Genomic DNA, 18379 nt, shown 5'->3' on the forward strand with positions numbered 1-18379 from the left:
GAGTGAAATATAACTGAAAGAAAAATTCATTATTGTTAGATCTAATCATGATCATGTGATGTAACGTGACCATGTGACTTGCTAATTGCTATGCGAAGCCCCAATTCTCACACTGTGCCACATGGTAGTGATTGGTGTTGTCTTCGATGGTCTCATAGTGGTGTGTGAAACTAGAGAAGGGAATACTAGTTTCAGGAGGAAAGAAGAGAAGGGGAGACGCCCGGGGTTTCCAAGTCACAATCATGAGAAGAAAATGGAAAAATAAATATACAAATAAAGTAGAAATTGACAAATCAATCTAACCATGAAAACAATGAAAACATATATACTAAAGATTTTTTTAATTTTATTCATCTCTCTTTACTTATGTCAATCCTGGATGTACAATCAATCCATTTATACGAAAGTCAAACACAAACAATTTCTAAGTACTATTCCATGGATAACATTGAGGGCTCGCGGGTACTGCGTTGAAACATGGCCCCTCTTGTTTTATAAACCAATCACACTGAGCATGTTGGCTCATCCCTCTCTCGTTTGTATATATCAAACCTTTTAGTGACATTTTCCCATTGAAATGTACCAAAGAATAATGTTGAGGCAATAAAGCTGGTTCTAAAACCCCATTCATAGAAATCACCCGGATGGAGAACATGCACTCCAAGATCATCATCTTTAGACTTGATGTGAATGGTTAGATCCAAATTTCCATGTAAAGAATTTATGACCTTCACATGTGTTTTATGAAAAGCACCATTGCAGATTGATGGTAACATAAACATGCAAAGTAAAAGAAAACTTCTTACAAACAGAGCCATTTTCCTTTCCTTAAACTTTTGTGGGCTTGGAATCTTTGTTATATATAGACAACTACCTCATCCTTTTTATATAATTTTTTTTATACAATATAAAATAAAAACTACAAAAAATGCAGATATTTTAAACTAATCTTGGAAACTCCATTTCTAAATTAAAGGTACCTCTTTTTCTAAAATTGAATAATTTTAAATCGTAATTATAAGTTTTAAAATAAATAATGATATTTTTATTGTTTATTTGAAGTGGATGTAAAAACTATTTTACATGCTTTTTTATTTTGTCAACATTATAATATGAGGCATATTATTATTAAAAGTGATTTGTCGGTAGTTATTTGTTGGGTGAATGTAAGATGCATAGATCGTGGAAGATGCTAAATAATTTGAACTTGGTTGATTTTTTATGTTAGAGGTCAATTGTGTTGGTGATTTTTTTCCCCGAAAGAAAAATGATTTATATTGATACATGAACAATCTGAAAAAAGATTGTAAAGTACAAATCCCCAGTAAGTTATAATCTACAACGTGGATTGAACAAAAACTCCGACCATAAAAGATAAAACGCCTAAAGAAATCCCAGAAAAATTCCATGGATCACCAAACAAGATCCCAACCACACAAAATTTTATTATATTCAATAATAGTCAAGATATAAATCCTTTTAATATTTATATTTATGGAATTAAATTATTTTTTCTTCGAGATACAAATATAGATGCCTGGAGCAATGCATGCTATTTGTTACAAATGGCCTACATTTTCATCTTATATTTAATCTTGAAATTTAATTACTGTACAATAGTTGGAATTCAGTCAACAAAAATTACGGTGAATCCTTATGTTCTTACATTTCGTCTATAATTGTTGCATAACAATATCACTCTTTTCTTCTTCTTCTTCATCTTTTTTTTTTATTTCCCTCACTTTCTTCACGTAAAACAAACAAAGCCTTTCAATCAACAGAAATCCAAAATGCTGCAATGGCTTTTTCTACAAGATTGGCCACCCTCATAAGCTCCATTGCTTTTTCAACGTATTTCTTTATCGTCATTTTCCAAATTCCCATTTTTAGGTATCACACCATTTCCCTTAAATCCCTATTTTGTAATGTGCCTCTTGTTTCAATTTTTGTTTGTATCCAAAGACTGTGTTTCTTGTCATTTTCTTTCTAATTTTTTTAATCTTCTGTCAGAAACAAGATTGTATTTTTCTTGAAATCAGATTATTTTGGATTAAATTTCCACATGTTGGGGTTAATGTACCTTCTTCCAATGTGTATCTTTCAATTTTTGTGCACTAGTTTTCTGATGTTTTGATTTAGAGCAATTCATAGAGCACCTCATTGGACTAACAGAAAGAGGTGCAAAATCCACTCATTGTTATAAATTACTCCTAGTATACTAATATTAATTGGGTTCATTATTGCATTGTCCCCTCTGATTCAGGGTCATGATAATAATGTATGTGTGGAACCCTTTATTCCTGCAATTATTAACCCCACAAAAGCTTGAAATATAGTTCTAAAAGTATTATGGGTTTCTATCTTTTGAATGGTTTCGTGTACTTTGATTTGTTTGTTTTTTGTTTTGCCGGAGGTTGGATTTACCTCTTTGGGATTCTTTGTTGAGAGAACTTGTATCTCGACGCATTCATCATGTTATGAAAGTATTGCTTTTAAATTCTATTTGCATTATGGTGATGATACTCTCAAAGTGCCCCCATTTATTACACAGGGTTCCATGTAGAATGGGAATATGTAAGACACCATTAGAAGTGACATCTTCTCAGTTAATTGCAAGTGAGGTCTTCCCTCTTTTCATAGTGAAGACTCTTCTCTACCCTGGTGCTTTTGCAAAGGCAATTTGCAAGCAGAAAAGCATCCCAACCTATGCAAATTTGCTCAAGTTGCATAATTTTAGGGCAAGAGCTATGTCTGCCACATCTGATCTCCAACACCTTGAGGTTGACAATTGATTAGTTACTGAGAACAATGCATCTACTAGTATTGATAAACACCCTGAAAAGTTTAGCTTTGGTATTCATTTTCATTTTGGGTCCCTCTTGCAGGTTCTGGCTGGAAGCTATTTGGCTGTGGGAGGAGCAATAGCAGGTTTGATAAAACCGGGGAGAATGAGCCTTTTTGGAATACTACTTCTGATGTGGGGTCTGATTATGGGAAAATCTGGTTTCAGTCATGATACAGGTATCCATATCTATCCAGCAATGTATGTTGTGCTACTCTCAGCATTCTTCTCCATTAGGAGGGATGTCAGAAAGATAATCCGTAGCTTCAACCTAAAGCACATTGTGAAGGTAAAACGCTTCTAAATGAAAGGCAATTAGCATGGATGCATTTATGGTGTCTGTAATGTGCTAGGAGATGCTTCAATCTGACAGGTAGGTAGTAATAGTTTTAGCACTTGTGCTTACTGTTCAAGGCAATTGGAACCACAAGAATATAAGACCTTCTAATCTTAGGTTAGCTAGTGGAGAATATGCAGCAGGAATTTTATTCCTTATGCATGGATGAGAATTAGTTGTAGACATTTATTTAGTGGCCTGATTTTTCATTTTTAAGTTCATTGTTTGTTAAATGATAGTTAATTTGCAATTGTTTGTTACATTTTGTTTAAGTGTCTTTATGCATTTCTTAGGGGTTACAAGCATATTAATACTTAATGGTTACAAACGTAATAATGTTAGAGGTTAATGTCTTTTATGTAATTGCATGAGTTACATCCTTTTATCTTCTCTATTCTCTAGTATTAATAGAGAAGCATTGTAAGTTCTTCATTAAGAAAATCAGAAAAATAAAAAGTTCAAGTCTTCTCCTATATTTTCCACTACTTTACTTCCGCTGCTCCAACATTGTTGTTGTATAGAACAGGGGTTTGACAATTTTTTTAGAAGGTGTATAATGCAGCTCATTCTGGACTTTTGGCACCTGATTTTCTTTGTCAATTTATTGTTGTTGTTCTTAGTAGAGTTTGTAAACTTAATCATACTAAAGCATAAAGCATGTAGAAGATGGATCTTAAAAATTCAGTCTTCACACAATAAGAATGGTTATGGAGTACTAACCTCTATTCATGAGTGTGATTGATCCCATTTGATCTTGTAGAATGTGTGTAGATTCTATGTTCTTCAAAAATGGAGAAACTCTTCTATTTCCTTCCGTTCCTTCTATCCTCTTTCATTCGTGATGACAATTATAGAGACATACTTTTACTTTATGGGCAGAGATAGAGACAATGTTTTAAGTCCTTCATCAATAGTTATTTTCTTTCATATAAAGTCATATCTCTTTATTCAAGAGTTATGTCACTTCACTTAAATATCAAACAATACATTCATTTATTTAATTATTGAATCAATTAATTTAATGCATCACATGAGACATTTCTTTCAAAGAAGACTGAAGACATCTCAATAATTAAACTGCTCAAGAGGAAGTGCTACTACGTAACACTCACTTTAACATTCTCTTTTCGACGCTATTTTCTTTAAATGGTTGAAAATTATGTAGATTCTACTAAATTGGAAATGGAGTCCATATATAAACTTCGCTAAATCAGAAAGAAAAAAAACCGTTAAATAAGTGTTGTCAGAATTTTTCACTTGTTCAATATTGATATAATATCTAAACTCGTTAGGTTGGGTTTGGATTATTAAAACAACCACCAGATGGGCTAGAAATTAATTAAGCTAGTTCTCTTTAACACAGTGGACCTCTGTGCTTGGGCCTCGACTTGGGCCTATTATCATAGTTATTTTTCTCTGTCATAGCCATTCAATTATTCAATAAAAAAAGTCATTGAATTAGATATACCTTTCTAAGCATATTAAGCCCAACAACATATCCTTGTTCAGTATTGTAGTGTGGAGGGACCAACGACTAAAATGGCGTAATGGTTGATTCTAGACCAAGAATATGAACAGAAGAGTTCTCCCCTATTTGGTTAGGGCTTAGTGTAGAATTTGGATACTTTGAGAATGAAAAGATTCAATCATTTCATCACTATTGAAATGTATGAGATGAACTAAATTCTTAATTTTATAAAGACCATTTCAATTCTTTAGAATACGAATTAGAAGTAAAAACGTACCTGAATCCATTATTTGTAAATGTACGTAAGATGAAGTTCAAAATTAAAAGTAAGATGGAGAGGCTAATCTTCGAGATTGTCAATGTATGAAGTTTCTTGATATTCTCTAGAAGGGGAAAAGACATTTTCATGACACGGGGAGGTCCTATTCTTGAGTTTCAAGAGAGATCAAAGATGTGACTCCAAGACATCAAGATAAGGCCCACCACCATTTATGAACTTGAAGCAGAAATGGCTAATTAATAGACAGCTGGACAAATGAAAGTTTGGGTTCCCAAAATGGCTGAGACAAACACACCGCCAATCAAGCAGTTGCAACCGTTGAAGTCTTTATCAAAGACAGACCAAGTGCTCTCTATAATTTCACAATGTCCCCAAATTATCATTATTCAAAAGGCAACAAGGGTCTACAATCAGAATTAGAATTCTCACATTGTTCACATGATTCACCATCTCGTTTTAGGGACACACTATAATGATTTCCATCAAAAGCGTCAACCCTCAAATTATCATTATCCAAAAGGCAACAAGGGTCCATAATAAGAATTAGCATTCTCACGACTTTAGAGTTATTGTTCACATGATTTACCATCTCGTTTTAGGGACTCACTTTAACGATTTCCATCAAAACGGTCAACCCACAAATTATCATTATCTGAAAGGTAACAAGGGTCCATAATCAGAATTATCATTCTCACAACTTAAGGTACATTGATTAACCATCTTGTTTTAGCAATTACTATTGAAGATTTCCATAAAAAATGACTACCCGCAAATAATTATCAGAATAGCATTCTCACTACATCATGGTCATTGTGCACATGATTAACCATGTCGTTTTAGGAACTAATTTTACGAACTCGCATTGATGATTACCATCAAAAGGGTCATCCCTCAAATTATCATTACCCGAAAGGCAACAAGGGTCCATAATGAGAATTAGCCATCTCACGACTTTAGTTTCATTGTTCACATGACTAACCATTTCGCTTTAGGGACTTATTTTATGGATTCGCATTAATGATTTCCGTCAGAAGGGTCAGACCTCAAATTATCATCATTCGAAAACCAACAACGATCCACAATAAGAATTTTCATTCTCAAGACTTTTGGTATCATTGTTCACATGATTAACCATCATAATTTAGGGACTCGCATGGATAATATCTGTCAAAAGGGTCATCTCTCAAATTTTTATTCAAATGGCAACAAGGGTCCATAAATAGTATTAGCATTATTGCGACTTTAGGTTCATTGTTTAAAAGATTAACTATTTAATTTTAGAGATTCACATTGATGATTTCCTTCAAAAGGGTCTGCCCTCAAATTATCATCAGTCGAAAGCCAACAAGGGTCCATAATCTGAATTTGCAATCTCACAACTTTTGGTATCATTGTTCACATGATTAACCATCATAATTTAGAGGCTCGCAATGATGATTTCCGTCAAAAGGGTCATCACTCAAATTATTTTAAATAGGCAACAAGGGTAAATAATCAAAATTAGCAATCTAACGACCTTAGGATCATTGTTCACATGATTAACTATCTTGTTTTAGGGACTTGTTTAGGGAAATCCACTGATGCTTTCCATCAAAAGGGTCAGCCCTTAAATTATCATTATCCGAAAGGCAACAAGGGTCCATAATGAGAATTAGACATCTCACTACTTTAGGGTCAATGTTCACATGATTAACCATTTCGCTTTAAGGACGTGTTTTATGGACTCACATTAATGATTTCCATCAAAAGGGCCAGACCTCAAATTATCATCATTCAAAAACAAACAACGGTCCATAATAAGTATTCTCATTCTCACGACTTTTGGTATCATTGTTCACAAGATTAACCATCATGATTTAGGGACTTATTTTAGGGACTCGCATTGATAATATCCGTCAAAAGGATCATCTCTCAAATTATTATTCAAAAGGCAACAAGGGTCCATAATCAGAGATAGCATTCTTGGGACTTTAGGGTCTTAGTGTTCACTTCATTAAGCATCTTGTTTTAGGGACTCGCATTGATGATCTCCATAAAAAGTGTCCGCCCTCAAATTATCATTGTTTGAAAGGCAGCAAGGGTCATAAACTCATAATCTAAATGTGCAATCTCACGACTTTGGTATAATTGTTCATATGATTAACCTTCAGAATTTAGGGACTAAATTTAGGGGCTCGCAATGATGATTTCCGTCAAAAGGGTCATCTCACAAATTGCTATTAAAAATGCAACAAGGGTCAATAATTAGAATAAGCAATCTAATGGCTTTAGGGTCATTGTTCAAATGATTCACCATCTCGTTTTCGGGACTTGTTTAGGGACTCGCATTGATGATTTCCTTCAAAAGGGTCAACCCAAAATTATTATTAATCGAAAGGCAACAAGGATCCATAATCAGAATTAGCATTCTTATGACTTTAAGGTCATGGTTTACATGATTAACAATCTCGTTTGAGAGACTTATTTATTGATGATTTCCATCAGAACAGTCAACCCTGAAATTATTATTATCTGAAAGGCAACAATGGTCCATAATCTAAAATAGCATTCCCTTAACTTTAAGGTCATTGTTCACATGATTAGCCATCTTATTTAAGGGGCTCGTTTGAGGGACTCGTGATAATGATTTCCATCAAAACTGTTAGCCCTCAAATTATCATTATCTGAAAGGCAACTAGGGTCCATAATGAGAATTAGTCATCCCACGACTTTAGGGTCATTGTTCACGTCATTAACCATCGCGTCATAGGGATCCGATTTATGGACTCACATTCATGATTTCCGTCAAAAGGGTCGGGACTCAAATTATCATTTTTGAAATGACAACTAGGGTTTAAGATCAAAATAAGCATTCCACGACTTTAGGGTCATTTTTCACATGTTTAACCTTCTCGTCTAAGCTACTCGCATTGATAATTTTCAGCAAAAGGGTCAGCCCTTAAATTATCAATACAGAAAAGTCTATTGATTTACAAGATATGATATAATAAGGAATGGACTAACCTCGTTTCAGGTTCCAACTATATGAAAGGATTGAAGTTTAGAGCTCCACTATACACATGAACATCTAAATGAACTGCTGGAAGAAATGACCCATCCCTCCGGAATAACAAAATCTGCTCAACAATAGATAATCCAGTGTCAGTGGCCTGGTGTAAAACTTTTACATGGATACCATGGCTTAAATAATAGTAAAGTACTTAGGAATCTGAAATTTTCTTATTCTTTCCGTTAACTACTTAGGAATCTGAAATTTTCTTATGCTTAAAAATCACAACTTTGAGGCACCCCTCCCAATTTGCATGTTATCATGAAAATCATAATGTCCAAATAAAAGAAAAGAGAGAAACATTACCAAATAAATCTACAAGATTTGAAGTTATCCCTGCACAGCGATCTTGCTCGTCTAATTCCAAGCATCAAGGATATAGAAAACCATCTGCAAATTCACATGAATAAGAAATTAAGCAACTTTACTTGAAAAGACAGGTGGGCCTTCATCTCCTTACCTGTTCCAGATTTGTAGCACACACACCCCCATCATTCTTTACCTGCATATAAAGAAGCTCTAAGGTTCCACCATTGTCTACGGGAAGCACATTCAAAATGTCGACTTCTTGGTTACCACAATACGGAGAAGGCCTATGATTAAAGAATTTCGGCAATTTGTAGAGGTTGTTGTTGATTATGCCATCCATAGAAACAAGCACATCAATTTAGAAATAGAAGAGAAACACAAATTAACAAAAAAACCTATCAGCAGCTGCGGTGTTATTTAAAGATGACAACTAGTGGATCCTAGCCATTTTGTCTGTTAAGTTAATAAATTGAAACATAAAACAACTACTTGATAAAAAAATTAAGTTATTGGATCACCTTCATTTCAAGCATCAGGACCCACTCAATAGCAGTTCCAACTGTAGCCTTAAAAATTAATTCTGCTAAAGTCTCTTCTGCAATGGTCAAGAGCCTAGGAGAAACAACACGTGCTTTCGTAAGGTCGGACATACACATACAAGGTTTCAAAGAAAACAATAAAGGAAATAGACAAAGACAAAAAACAACAAAGAAAGGTACCTTGGTAGAAAACTAGTCTGCCACCAAATTTGAGTCAACCCTCAAATTATCATTATATGAAAGGCAACAAGGGTCTACAATCAGAATTAGCATTCTCACGACATTAAGGTCATTGTTCACATGATTCACCATCTCGTTTTAGGGACACACTAATGATTTCCATCAAAAGGGTCAACCCTCAAATTATCATTATCCAAAAGGCAACAAGGGTCCATAATAAGAATTAGCATTCTCACGAGTTCAGAGTCATTGTTCACATGATTTACCATCTCGTTTTAGGGACTCACTTTAACGATTTCCATCAAAACGGTCAACCCACAAATTATCATTATCCGAAAGGTAACAAGGGTCCATAATCAGAATTAACATTCTCACGCCTTAAGGTACATTGAATAACCATCTTGTTTTAGCAATTACTATTGAAGATTTCCATAAAAAATGACTACCCGCAAATGATTATCAGAATAGCATTCTCACTACATCATGGTCATTGTGCACATGATTAACCATGTCGTTTTAGGGACTAATTTTACGAACTCGCATTGATGATTACCATCAAAAGGGTCAGCCCTCAAATTATCATTACCCGAAAGGCAACAAGGGTCCATAATGAGAATTAGTCATCTCACGACTTTAGGTTCATTGTTCACTTAGGGACTTGTTTTATGGACTCTAATTAATGATTTTCGTCAGAACGGTCAGACCTCAAATTATCATCATTCGAAAACCAACAACGGTCCACAATAAGAATTTCCATTCTCACGACTTTTGGTATCATTGTTCACATGATTAACCATCATAGATTAGGGGCTCGCTATGATGATTTCCGTCAAAAGGATCGTCTCTCAAATTATAATTAAAAAGGCAACAAGGGACAATAATCAGAATTAGCAATCGAATTGCTTTAAGGTCATCATAGTTCACAAGATTAACTCTCTCATTTTAGGGACTTGTTTAGGGACTCCCACTAATGATTTCCATCAAAAGGGTCAGCCCTCAAATTATAAGAATCTGAACGGCAATAGGGTCCTTAGAAAAAATTAGTCATCTCACTAATTTAGGGTCATTGTTAACATGATTAACCATTTCGCTCTAGGGACTTGTTTTATGGACTCGCATTAATGATTTCGGTCAAAAGGGTCAGACCTCAAATTATCATCATTCGAAAACCAACAACAGTCCATAATAAGAATTTTCATTCTCACGACTTTGGGTATCATTGTTCACATGATTAACCATCATAATTTAGGGACTCGCATAGATAATATCTGTCAAAAGGGTCATCTCTCAAATTATTATTCAAATCGCAACAAGGGTCCATAATTAGTATTAGCATTATTGCGACTTTAGGTTCATTGTTTAAAAGATTAACTATTTAATTTTAGAGATTCACATTGATGATTTCCATCAAAAGGGCCTGCCCTCAAATTATCATCAGTCGAAAGCCAACAAGGGTCCATAATCTGAATTTGCAATCTCACAACTTTTGGTATCATTGTTCACATGATTAATCCTCAAAGTTTAGGGGCTCGCAATGATGATTTCCGTCAAAAGGGTCATCACTCAAATTATTATTAAAAAGGAAACAAGGGTAAATAATCAAATTTAGCAATCTAACGGCCTTAGGATCATTGTTCACATGATTAACTATCTTGATTTAGGGACTTGTTTAGGGAATTCCACGGATGCTTTCCATCAAAAGTGCCAGCCCCTAAATTATCATTATCCGAAAGGCAACAAGGGTCCATAATGAGAATTAGCCATCTCACTACTTTAGGGTTAATGTTCACATGATTAACCATTTTGCTTTAAGGACGTGTTTTATGGACTCACATTAATGATTTCCGTCAAAAGGGTCAGACCTCAAATTATCATCATTCGAAAACAAACAACGGCCCATAATAAGTATTTTCATTCTCACGACTTTTGGTATCATTGTTCACATGATTAACCATCATGATTTAGGGACTTATTTTAGGGACTCGCATTGATAATATCTGTCAAAAGGGTTCTCTCTCAAATTATTATTCAAAAGGCAACAATGGTCCATAATCAGAGATAGCATTCTTGGGACTTTAGGGTCTTAGTGTTCACTTCATTAAGTATCTCGTTTTAAGGACTCGCATTGATGATCTCCATAAAAAGTGTCCACCCTTAAATTATCATTATTTGAAAGGCAACAAGGGTCATAAACTCATAATCTGAATGTGCAATCTCAAGACTTTGGTATCATTGTTCACATGATTAACCTTCAATATTTAGGGACTAAACTTAGGGGCTCGCAATGATGATTTCCGTCAAAAGGGTCATCTCTCAAATTATCATTATCCGAAAGGCAACAAGGGTCCATAATCAGAATTATCATTCTCACAACTTAAGGTACATTGATTAACCATCTTGTTTTAGCAATTACTATTGAAGATTTCCATAAAAAATGACAACCTGCAAATGATTATCAGAATAGCATTCTCACTACATCATGGTCATTGTGCACATGATTAACCATGTCGTTTTAGGGACTAATTTTACGAACTCGCATTGATGATTACCATCAAAAGGGTCAGCCCTCAAATTATCATTACCCGAAAGGCAACAATGGTCCATAATGAGAATTAGCCATCTCACGAATTTAGGTTCATTGTTAACATGATTAACCATTTCACTCTAGGGACTTGTTTTATGGACTCGCATTAATGATTTCGGTCAAAACGGTCAGACCTCAAATTATCATCATTCGAAAACCAACAACAGTCCATAATAAGAATTTTCATTCTCACGACTTTGGATATCATTGTTCACATGATTAACCATCATAATTTAGGAACTCGCATAGATAATATCTGTCAAAAGGGTCATCTCTCAAATTATTATTCAAATCGCAACAAGGGTCCATAATTAGTATTAGCATTATTGCGACTTTAGGTTCATTGTTTAAAAGATTAACTATTTAATTTTAGAGATTCACATTGATGATTTCCATCAAAAGGGCCTGCCCTCAAAATATCATCAGTCGAAAGCCAACAAGGGTCCATAATCTGAATTTGCAATCTCACAACTTTTGGTATCATTGTTCACATGATTAATCCTCAAAGTTTAGGGGCTCGCAATGATGATTTCCATCAAAAGGGTCATCACTCAAATTATTATTAAAAAGGCAACAAGGGTAAATAATCAAATTTAGCAATCTAACGGCCTTAGGATGTTCACATGATTAACTATCTTGATTTAGGGACTTGTTTAGGGAATTCCACTGATGCTTTCCATCAAAAGTGTCAGCCCCTAAATTATCATTATCCGAAAGGCAACAAGGGTCCATAATGAGAATTAGCCATCTCACTACTTTAGGGTTAATGTTCACATGATTAACCATTTTGCTTTAAGGACATGTTTTATGGACTCACATTAATGATTTCCGTCAAAAGGGTCAGACCTCAAATTATCATCATTCGAAAACAAACAACTGTCCATAATAAGTATTTTCATTCTCACGACTTTTGGTATCATTGTTCACATGATTAACCATCATGATTTAGGGACTTATTTTAGGGACTCGCATTGATAATATCCGTCAAAAGGGTTCTCTCTCAAATTATTATTCAAAAGGCAACAAGGGTCCATAATCAGAGATAGCATTCTTGGGACTTTAGGGTCTTAGTGTTCACTTCATTAAGCATCTCGTTTTAAGGACTCGCATTGATGATCTCCATAAAAAGTGTCCGCCCTCAAATTATCATTATTTGAAAGGCAACAAGGGTCATAAACTCATAATCTGAATGTGCAATCTCACGACTTTGGTATCATTGTTCACATGATTAACCTTCAGAATTTAGGGACTAAACTTAGGGGCTCGCAATGATGATTTCCGTCAAAAGGGTCATCTCTCAAATTATCATTATCCGAAAGGCAACAAGGGTCCATAATAAGAATTAGCATTCTCACGACTTTAGAGTCATTGTTCACATGATTTACCATCTCATTTTAGGGACTCACTTTATTGATTTCCATCAAAAGGGTCAACCCTCAAATAATCATTATCCGAAAGGCAATAAGGGTCTACAATCAGAAGTGTCTTCTCTCAAATTCCGTCAAAAGGCTCGCAATGATGATTTTCGTCAAAAGGCTCGCAATGATGATTTTCGTCAGAAGGGTCTTCTCTCAAATTCTAATTAAAAAGGTAACAAGGGTCAATAATCAGAATTAGCAATCAAATGGCTTTAAGGTCATCATTGTTCACAAGATTAACTGTCTCGTTATAGGGATTTGTTTAGGGGCTCGCATTGATGATTTCCATCAAAAGGGTTAGCTCTAAATTATCATTATCCGAAAAGCAACAAGGATGAAAATTAGCCATCTCACTACTTTAGGGTCATCATTCACATGATTAACCATTTCGCTTTAGGGACTTGTTTTACTGACTCGCATTAATGATTTCCGTCAAAAGTGTCAGACCTCAAATTATCATAACTCGAAAGGCAACAAGGGTCCATAACCAGATTTAGCAATCTCGCAACTTCAGTGTCATTGTTCACATAATAAACCATCTCGTGTTAGAGACTCGCATTGTTGATTCTCATCCAAAGGGTCAGCATTCAAATTATCATATTTCTAAAGTATACAAGGGTCCATAATCAGAATTAGCATTCTCGTTTTAAGGACCCGCATTGATGATTCACATCAAAAGGGCCAGCCCTCAAATTATCATTATCTGGATGGCAACAAGGGTACATAATCAGAACTAGCATTCTCGCGACTTTAGGGTCTTATTGTTCACTTCATTAACCATCTCGTTTTAGGGACTCGCATTGATGATTTCAATTAAAAGTGACAGCCCTCAAATTAGCATTCTTGCGACTTTAGGTTTGTTGTTCACATGATTAACATTCTCTAATCATTCTCGTTTTAGGGTGATTTAATTTCCCTCCAATAACAATTGTGTTTCCGAAATCACATGGATCGTGATCACCTCAAGCAACCTCACTATATTGGGATTCATCGGTGATCTGTAATTTGTAATTTCCCTCCAATAATCACAATTATGTGTTTTCGAAATCACATGGGGCAGCATCACCTCAAAGAATCTCACCATATTGGGAAGCCTCAGTGATTTGTGATTTATAATTTCCCTCCAATCACAATTGTGTTTCCAAATCAATGGGTCACGATAATCTCAAGCAACCTCACTATATTGGGATGCCTCGGTAATCTGTGATTTATAATTTCCCTCCAATCACAATTATGTGGTTCCGAAATCACATGGCTCATGATCACCTAAAGCAACCTCACTATATTGGGATGCATCGGTGATTTGTGATTTATCATTTCCCAGAAATCACAATTATAATGTCCTTCTAATCAAAATTATGTGTTTCCAAAAGCATGGTATCGGCATTTAAGCTAACTACCACTGGATCATCTGTAAATGACTCAGCCTGACACTATAAATGTAACAAAGACATCTGATCAGAGGCAGAGCCATCTACTTGATGAACCATTGACCTTTCTGACTGATATAACTGAGACTGCTCAATATTCACCACTGACCTATCACCTATAAGCTAAGAATATGAGACTACAACAAGTAGCCCTAACATGGAAAGAAAATGAAACATGGATACATGAATTGAAATTGAAAATAGAAGAAAAATATGACCTGAGATCCCGTAGAAAATTGTGATTGGAGAACTCCTTCAATGTCAATCTTTCCTCTGCACGTTGAAGTCCAAGTTCGGAAAAGTTTTCTAAATGAGCTCTAACTGTAATACAAAATATATGTATCATAAAATTTCAACCTTAGACCCATCACTTTTACACATTCACAAAGCATTCAGAAGAATAATTAAGTACAAATGCACATGAAATATAGTTGAAATAAATACCTGGATTTCGATGTAAAAGGCTTGTGCTAAGATTCAAGCAATCAGATTGTAGCTCTTTCAAAGCCTTTGGTGGAAGGTGCAGTTCAGTACATGACAAAATAATTTGAAAAAAGCTGAAAAAACAAATGATATTGATGGATAAGAAAGATATTTACGTTAAAAAAATAAATATTACTTACGAAAACATAAAAAACAATACATACGTAACTATAATCTTTTAAAAGTTGATTAAAAAAATAGTTAATGTACTTTTGCCTCTTCACTACCTGCAAAATTGATATTTCTATTGAATGGTTGCCTCCCAATCACTAGCTGATACAATATTGCCCCAACACTCCATAAATCAGCCTGCACCTATAACAATGCCTCAATTTTATTTATTTTGTACAAAAGAAAACAGGAACAGTATGTATCAGTAGTTGCAATTTGATCCCAGTTCTATCTTCTCACCATGGCCTCATACTTTTGACTTTCAATTACCATTGCAGCCATGTGATAAGGTGAATCATATAGTGTATCTGCCAACTGCTGGGGTGCGAACCTAGTACAACAATAAATCAAGGCACTGCCAATGCACATGAGAAGACTATTTGAGTATGTTTCATATAAAACTAAAAGGCATATATTATAAAGTATAAACAGCTACTAAACTTACAATTAGTTTCAATATAAACTAAGAAGGAATAAGATAGCTTAGTATCTACTATCTAGTAAACCAAATTATTAATGACCCGTGCTATTACTTGTTGTATTACAAAAAAATCAAGAAATAACATCACCGAAAAAACGAACAAACAAAGAAGCAAGAAGAAACAGGTCTGTTAGAATATAATATAAAACCATTAAAGTAGCCCTTACCCAACAGCTTAAGCTTTTGGGATAAGTTGTTATTTGACAAGGTCACTCTAGCTTATAGCAGCAATTAATGAGGAATAAACATGTGCTTGTATTGTTTAATTTACTAAGAAACCATCCTACCTTGCAAAACAAAAAGTCAAAACATGAACAAATTACTGTGCTTTCAATAATAACACAGACAATTATTACAGGTTTGAATGGGAGTTGATTATATGATATAACATTAAATCAATACTCACATGTCAGTGTTTGGGAGAGCTTATGCAAACAGCTTGGGAAGAGCTTATTTGAGCTTATCTGATAGCATAAGCTCTTATGTCAGTGTTTGGGAGAGCTTATGCAAACAGCTTATGGTCTACCATAAGCTGTTTTGAGCTTATTTTCATAAGCTATTCAGGATAGCTTATGAAAAAGATCTTATGCTTATATATAACTTATTTTCGATTTATTTCAATAAAAATTTTAAAATAACTTATGAATTAGCGCTTATGTCAAAAGCGCTTATGACCATAAGCGCTTAATTAAGCTGTGTTTCCAAACGGGGCCTTAGTAGGTCCTTAAAGAGCTTTTGGGTCTTATAAAAAGCGCTATATCATGAAAACATTTATAGTTATTCTGATACACATTATAAAACGCTTTTATATGGAAAGCGCTTTAATAGTGACCCATACAACATTTGAAATAACAAAAATGTTGTAAAACCGTACTGCACATTTACCGTACAAAATAGTCAAAACTAATAAATCAACCTGAATATGCCCAGCTTCAATATTGAGAAAATTGTTACTAAAATATAATTAAACTAGGTATTAAAGGAAATTCAGAACCCCAATTAAAGAAAACTGCTAGTACATCCTTAATCAAAGAAAACTCAAAAACATGTTTGAAACTCTAGCAAGTTCTTGTGCCCAATAACCACTAAAAATCAGAGAGTAACAGCCAGTCAAAATTTCACAACAAAATGAACACAAGCAAATCTTTAACTTCATAACTTTATTCAAGTAAAGCAGGAACGCAAGACCATAAATTTGCTTATCTAACTAAAACCATTGAATCAGATAAGCAAAATAGAATCTAAAACATGGGTTTGGGGTTTAGATATTCATACCTTGTTAATGAGAGTGTTTTCTTCAACGACCCTTTAGAGCCCTGGTCAGTGCTGTGAGTGCAGTTCATCAAAGCCAGAGTTTTGAGCCAACCATTGGCCTTTTGTGCCCCTGTATGTGATGATCGAAAACAATTTACCTAGTTAATTACCAAATATTAAATTAATCAGTGGTTAAACCACAACTTAACTGTTACAGGAACATTTTAACTAACATAATTAGGCCTACATTAATTTAACCCCAGGCGCAGTTCAGAAATAGATATAGAAACAAGGATAAATAAGCACACACAAAAACATAAAGCATACCATTTCAATGCTAGCAACACCCATGCTCGACATACTTAGAAGTGCCACGATCTCACGTTGCTTCAACCTCTTCCGCACAATCTGCCCCAATATCATTTAAAACAGTGATATCTATTCATAAGGGATAAAAACAGAGCAACAAGTTTAAGATCTTAGATAATCTGAAATTTGAACGAAAAGGCAATAATGATTTAAATTATACCTACAACTTAATCACATAGTGTATCTGCCAACTGCTGGGGTGCGAACCTAGTATAACAATAAATCAAGGCACTGCCAATGCACATGAGGAGACTATTTGAGTATTTTTCATATAAAACTAAAAGGTATATATTTTAAAGTATAAACAGCTACTAAACTTACCAATTAGTTTCAATATAAACTAAGAAGGAATAAGATAGCTTAGTATCTAGTAAACCAAATTATTAATGACTCGTGCTATTACTTGTTGTATTACAAAAAAATCAAGAAATAACATCACCGACAAAACCAACAAACAAAGAAGCAAGAAGAAACAGGTCACTCTAGCTTAAGGTTCTAAATATCGGAACGATATCTGAATATCGTCCGATATGTTGCGGTATCGGCGAGAGACGTTACCGATACGGAACGATTTCTCGGTGCTATTCCGAATCACGCGTATCGGCCGCAACGTGACGGCCGTATCGGCCACAACACTGCAACGTAACGCCGCTTTTACCGTGACAGCTCTTTTTTCCCCCAAAAACCCCTTTTCAGAACCAATAATAGAGAGAATCAGAGGAGAATCAGAGAAACTTTTACAAAATTTCAGCTTTTTCTTAGATTCAACTAAAAATTCATAGCAAACTTAACCTGTATTTTCAATAATTTCAATAGAATGAAGATTCTTTGAGCCATTCCACTCCAATCTCCATCAGCTGAGGCATCTATCTTCCTGTGTTCTCTTCCTCTTGCCCTCTGAGACTCTGACCGTGAGAAGAGAAGTGAGAACTGAGACGAGTTCGTGCTCCAAGCCTCCGACCGACAGGCGCAGCCGCGCTGGCACCCCAAACCACCGTCCACGACGCTCCCGTCTTCACTCTTCTCTTCTGTCTCTTCATCATCTCTGGCCTTGAGGTGAGCTAGTGTGGTAAAGTTACCAATCCTTCAAGTTCAATCTCTTCAGATATGTTGTCATCATCTCTGGCTTTTGGGTTTTTGTTGATTTTTTTGGGGAGAAGGAGATGAAAGAACGTTCTGGAATGT

At 34.9% G+C, this 18379-nt stretch overlaps 2 protein-coding genes across 42 annotated transcripts in view; one reads left to right on the plus strand and one right to left on the minus strand.

Moving 5' to 3' along the window:
• Positions 1-307: 307 nt before the first annotated feature.
• The window catches only part of LOC130715082 (B-box zinc finger protein 18-like), a 39949-nt gene continuing 21877 nt past the window's right edge, over positions 308-18379 (minus strand). For 17 of the 41 annotated variants that reach the window (XM_057565091.1, XM_057565104.1, XM_057565103.1 and 14 more), the window contains 10 exons: positions 17355-17425; positions 17153-17233; positions 16847-16955; positions 15331-15445; positions 15147-15234; positions 14881-14993; positions 8804-14757; positions 8479-8569; positions 8283-8366; positions 308-8043 (listed from right to left, as the gene is read on the minus strand). The gene's annotated coding sequence lies outside the window, so the exon portion shown is untranslated. Of the gene's footprint in view, positions 8044-8282; positions 8367-8436; positions 8570-8803; positions 14758-14880; positions 14994-15146; positions 15235-15330; positions 15446-15738; positions 15859-16846; positions 16956-17152; positions 17264-17354; positions 17426-18379 lie in introns of all 41 variants that reach the window. The other 24 variants (XM_057565112.1, XM_057565110.1, XM_057565121.1 and 21 more) reach the window with 24 other exon arrangements.
• On the plus strand, positions 1799-3146 carry LOC130712405 (uncharacterized). The gene is made up of 3 exons (XM_057562239.1): positions 1799-1890; positions 2552-2780; positions 2886-3146. The coding sequence occupies exons 1-3, from the start codon at positions 1799-1801 to the stop codon at positions 3144-3146; spliced, it is 582 nt and encodes a 193-aa protein (XP_057418222.1).

This window comes from Lotus japonicus, chromosome 4 (assembly GCF_012489685.1).
Source record: "Lotus japonicus ecotype B-129 chromosome 4, LjGifu_v1.2".
Classification (NCBI taxonomy): Eukaryota; Viridiplantae; Streptophyta; class Magnoliopsida; order Fabales; family Fabaceae; genus Lotus; species Lotus japonicus.